This window comes from Artemia franciscana, chromosome 12 (assembly GCF_032884065.1).
Source record: "Artemia franciscana chromosome 12, ASM3288406v1, whole genome shotgun sequence".
In the NCBI taxonomy this organism is placed as follows: domain Eukaryota; kingdom Metazoa; phylum Arthropoda; class Branchiopoda; order Anostraca; family Artemiidae; genus Artemia; species Artemia franciscana.
The window spans coordinates 30,372,650-30,377,995 of record NC_088874.1 but is presented as its reverse complement, the minus strand read 5'-3'; the positions used below and the strand labels follow the sequence as shown (position 1 = coordinate 30,377,995).

The 5,346-nt window shown below is 35.0% G+C and overlaps 1 protein-coding gene across 2 annotated transcripts in view; it reads left to right on the top strand.

The window, feature by feature from the left end:
- Positions 1-218: 218 nt before the first annotated feature.
- Positions 219-5,346, top strand: part of LOC136033974 (orexin/Hypocretin receptor type 1-like) — an 83,980-nt gene continuing 78,852 nt past the window's right edge. The window contains exon 1 of one of the 2 annotated variants that reach the window (XM_065715006.1): positions 219-795. In XM_065715006.1, the coding sequence (XP_065571078.1) occupies positions 688-795 (108 nt within the window). In that variant the 5' untranslated portion in view covers positions 219-687. The remainder of the gene's footprint in view (positions 796-5,346) is intronic. The other variant, XM_065715005.1, reaches the window with a different exon arrangement.

The window sequence follows — 5,346 nt, the reverse complement described above, 5'->3', positions numbered from 1 at the left end:
TAGTAAAACTTTAGTGAAAAGAGCAAAGGATTGAGGATGGAGCAACACTTTACATACATAATAATTTCTGTTGTTTTTGAGTTTCAATGTTGCTCCTTACTTTCAATTAAAAAAAAATTCTTATATAATTTCCAATGGTTTTTCAAATAATGCCAGTAAATCCGGCTAACACTCCATGAAATATAGCCCACTAACGGGAAAACTCCGCGGAGACTTCATCCAATGTGAAGTGCGACCCACCCCGTCATATTCCCTCCACACATTTCCATCCTTGCTGAAAATCCCTCCTCCACCCCGATTTCTTGTGAACGATTCAGCCTGAAAAATTTTTCTTAGCACACTTTCAAAACAGGCTGAAAATAGTATCAGAACAATTCTTCACGATCATATCCACTCAAATTGAGTTAGCAAAGAGAATGTAAGACAAAAAGAATTTCGTGTAGGAGCTAAGTTAAATCCACCCAGTGTAAAAATTTCCCTTGGAAAATTCACCCACAGGAAATTATCCCCTCTAAAATGTGTGTATACTTTCCGATAAGAAATACTATACATAAACGATGAACTAATTTTATAACTTACAGGCTTCTCCTCACCGACTCTTGGGGGTTACTTTACCCCTAAGGACGAAGTTATATGGTCTTTCCACTATACTGATTAAAATGGCTATTTCAAAATTTTGATTTTGAAATGTCAGTTGCTTGTCAGCATTCATTCCGTTCGGAGCTAGTGCGCGCTGGTGGATGCTATTGCTCATTTAGGATATTTGTTCCGTTTGAACTGTTTGAACACTTGCCAGTAAGTCTCTGTTTAAAGCATTTTTGATTTGGTTATTAAATAAAAAAATACTAGTTTTTTTTTTAACTGAAACTAAGGAGCGACATTAAAACTTAAAACGAACAGAAATTACTCATTATATGAAATAGGTTATCCCCTCTGCAATCCCTCGCTCTTAACGCTAAAGCTTTTAATTGTTTTAAAAAGTAGAATTGTGGCAAAGATTCAAACTTTAGTGTAAAGAGCGAGGGATTGCGCAGGGGACAACTCATTTCGTATACGGAGTAATTTCTGTTCCTTTTAAGTTTTGATGTCACTTCTTACTTTCAGTTAAAAAAAAACTATTTTTTTTTTAATTTCTGAACGTTTTTGAATTAATGCATGTTTGATTTTGGCTCTCCACACATAAATTATTACAATGAAATTTGTATATTAATTCTTTTTTTGGCTAAATGGCTTTCTCTTAGCTTTGATCAGATGGTTTTGAGAAATAAGAGGTGGGGAAGGAGGCCTAGTTGCCCTCCAATTTTTCGGTTACTTAAAAAGGCAACTAGAACTTTTAATTTTTAACGAACGTTTTATTAGTAAAAAATATACGCAACTTAAGAATTAACTTACGTAACAAACTTTTATCTATAGATATATAAAAAAGTTGTTTGTCTGTGTGTCTGTCTACTGACGTCATGTTTGTGTGTCGACTGACGTCATGTTTGTCAACTGACGTATATCTATATATATGAAAATAAGTTGTCTGTGTGTGGATCTGTGGATCAGGTGACGTCATGTTTGTTCGCATATGACGTCTGAATTATTTCACACTAATACAAAAGAAGAAAAAAACTAAAAAAGGTAAAAACTACAAAAAAAACTAAAAAGAAAAAAAAACTAAAAAAGCTAAAAAACTAAAAAAAACTAAAAAAAGGTAAAAATCTAATAACTAAAAAAAACTGAAAAAAATAAAAAAAGGCAAAAACTACAAAAAAAATAAAAACTAATAAAAAAATTAAAAAAGCTAAAAAACTAAAAAAACTAAAAAAAACTAAAAAAGGTAAAAAACTAAAAAAAAACTAAAAACTAAAAAAGAAAAAAACTAAAAAAACGGAAAAAACTGAAAAATAAAAGAGAAAAAGAAAACTAAAAAAATATGAATAAATATATATAAAAATAAGTTGTTTGTGGGTTATGTCTGTCTGTCTGTCTGTCGAGTGACGTCGTGTTTGTCCGCATATGACGTCTGAATTATTTCACACTAATACAAAAGAAGAAAAAAAACTAAAAAAGGTAAAAACTACAAAGCAACTAAAAAGAAAAAAAACTAAAAAAGCTAAAAAACTAAAAAAAACTAAAAAAAGGTAAAAAACGAAAAACTAAAAAAACTGAAAAAACTAAAAAAAGGCAAAAACTAAAAAAAAAACTAAAAACTAATAAAAAACTAAAAAAGCTAAAAAACTAAAAAAACTAAAAAAACTAAAAAAAGGTAAAAAACAAAAAAAAACTAAAAACTAAAAAAGAAAAAACTAAAAAAAAGGAAAAAACTGAAAAATAAGAGAAAAAGAAAACTAAAAAAATATTAATAAATATAAAAAATATAAATATAAATATAATATAAATTAGCAATCAACAAAGCACCGAGACACAAATGACGACCGGGACACAGGGAGTATAAATGACGACCAGGACATAAGTAAAAAAAAAAAAAACTAAAAAAACTAAAAAAATGGTAAAAACTACAAAAAAACTAAAAACTAATAAAAAAACTAAAAAATCTAAAAATCTAAATAAACTAAAAAAGAAAAGAAAGAAAAAAGGAAAAAAATAAAGGAGAAAAACAAAACTAAAAAACGAATGTATATACAGACCGGGACACCGGGATACAAATGACGACCGGGACACAGGGAATATAAATGACGACCGGGACACAGGGACACAACTACAATGGGGACGCCGGGGGGCACAGGGGGATATAAATGACGACCGGGACACCGGGACACAAGGAATATAAATGACGCCCGGGACACTCAAAGAGAAATCACAGACTGGAACACCGGGACACAAATGACGACCGGGACACAGGGAATATAAATGACGACCGGGACACAGGGACATAACTACAAAGGGGACGCCGGGGTGCACAGGGGGATATATAAATGACGATGGCGACTCAGGGAATGGTCGATTAGCAATCACCATCAACAAAGCTCAAGGGCAATCATTAGAATCATGAGGTATAGATCTGAATACGGATTGTTTTCCCATGGACCATTATATGTTGCATGTTCAAGAGTCGGTAAACCTGACAATCTATTTATATGCACAGACAATGGGACAGCAAAGAATGTTGTATATTCGCAAGTTTTACGTAGTTAAAAACATATATATATATATATATATATATATATATATATATATATATATATATATATATATATATATATATATATATATATCTATATTCACAGGTGGGACATAGGGACACAACTACAATGGCGCGTAACTAATATGGCGCGTAACGACCTACGCGCACGGGGGGGCTTGGGGGGGGGCGCGAAGCGCCCCCACCAACTAGGTGTTGGGGTGGCGCGAAGCGCCACCCCAACAGCTAGTATATATATAAAAATAAGTTGTCTGTGTGTCTGTCGAGTGATGTCATGTCATCATATCATGTCGTCATGAAGTTAGTTGTCGTCATGTTTGTTATGACGACGACGTCATTAAAGGTATTTAAGACATTCGTTCACGGAAAAATTTTTAACTGTAAAATGACTGAAGAACCTACAATGGCAACAGCCGAGGAAGCTGCTCAAAGAGTCTATGCCAAAAAACTTGCTGCTGATAGAGAAAGTAAGAAAAGAAAGCGTGCCGAGGAATCACATGAACAGCAAGAAAACAGGCTTGCGGCTGATAGAGAAAGTAAGAACAGAAAGCGTGCCGAGGAACTACCAGGGCAACGCGAAACCAGGCTTGCTGCTAAAAGAGAAAGTGAAAAAAGAAGGCTTGCCGAGGAATCACAAGAACAGCAAGAAAACAGGCTTGCGGCTGATAGAGAAAGTAAGAAAAGAAAGCGTTCTGAGGAATCACAACAACAGCCTGAAATTAGGCTTGCGTCTCAAAGGGAAATCACCAAAAGAAAGCGTGCCGAGGAATCACAAGAGCAGCCTGGTTCAGTGCGATGCTGGATGTACTCAGTGGAATGACAAAAACGAGGATTGCCACACGCACATATACTAATCTGGCTACTTTATAAAATTGTTTCTAACGAAATTGATTATGTGATTTCCGCTGAAATACCTGATGAAAATGTCGATAAGGGGTTATATGATATTGTTGTAAAAAATATGATACATGGACCTTTCGGTGCACTGAACGAAAATTTACCATGCATGGCCAAAGGAAGGTGCACAAAGCAATATCCTCGACTTTTAGTACCCAACACAATTACTAGCAATGATGGTTACCCACAATATAGAAGAAGATCTACTGAAGATGGTGGTAAAACAGCAATAATAAAGAAGCGTAATGGTACCACCATCGAAGTAGATAACCAGTGGATTGTTCCATATTCCCCATTATTATCAAAAACATTTAATGCACACATAAACGTTGAATACTGTAACTCCGTAAAGGCAATCAAATACATATGTAAATACGTCAACAAAGGCAGTGACATGGCAGTTTTTGGCTTGCAGTCCGAAATCAAAGATATCGACGATATCGTACAATATTAGGCTGGAAGATACATAAGCAGTAATGAAGCTGTTTGGCGAATTCTTTCATTTCTGATACATGAACGTAGTCCAGCTGTTGCTCACTTAGCGGTACATTTACAGAATGGTCAACGTGTTTATTTTTCGGAATCCAACGTGCAACAAAGAGCCTAGAATCCACCGGATACAAAGTTAACTGCTTTCTTTTCGCTATGCAAAAATGATTCTTTTGCAAAAAAAACTGCTGTATACTGAAGTGCCTTTGTATTACACGTGGGATACTAAAAACAAAGTATTTGAAAGACGAAAACAGGGTAAGTCAGTCGACGGCCAACCTACCATCTTCAAAAATACCACGATAGGAAGACTCTACACCGTTCCCCCCAATCAACATGAATGCTTCTTTCTACGCCTGCTTTTGGTGAATGTACCCGGTCCGACGTCCTTTGAGTATTTGAGAACTGTAAACGGTACTATACATGACACTTACCGTAGTGCATTCCAAGCTCTGAATTTATTGGAGAATGACCAACACTGGGATAACTGCATCAATAACGCGTGCGAAACGTCAACTCCAAGTCAAATTCGTGCATTGTTTGGAATCATTCTAACAACTTGCTCTCCTTCAGCTCCTACAGAGTTTTGGGGAAAATATAAATCGAAAATGTCCGAAGATATACTCCATCGAAAACGGTTAGAGACGTCAGATATGACTTTTGATTTTACATCAGAAATTGATAACTACACTTTAGTTACTATAGAAGATTTGTGCGTATGTATGGCAAACAAACCTCTTCAGGATTTGGGAATGCCTTCACCTAATCGTACTGCTGCTGTTCCGACATGTGTAGAATTGGATAGTTAACAA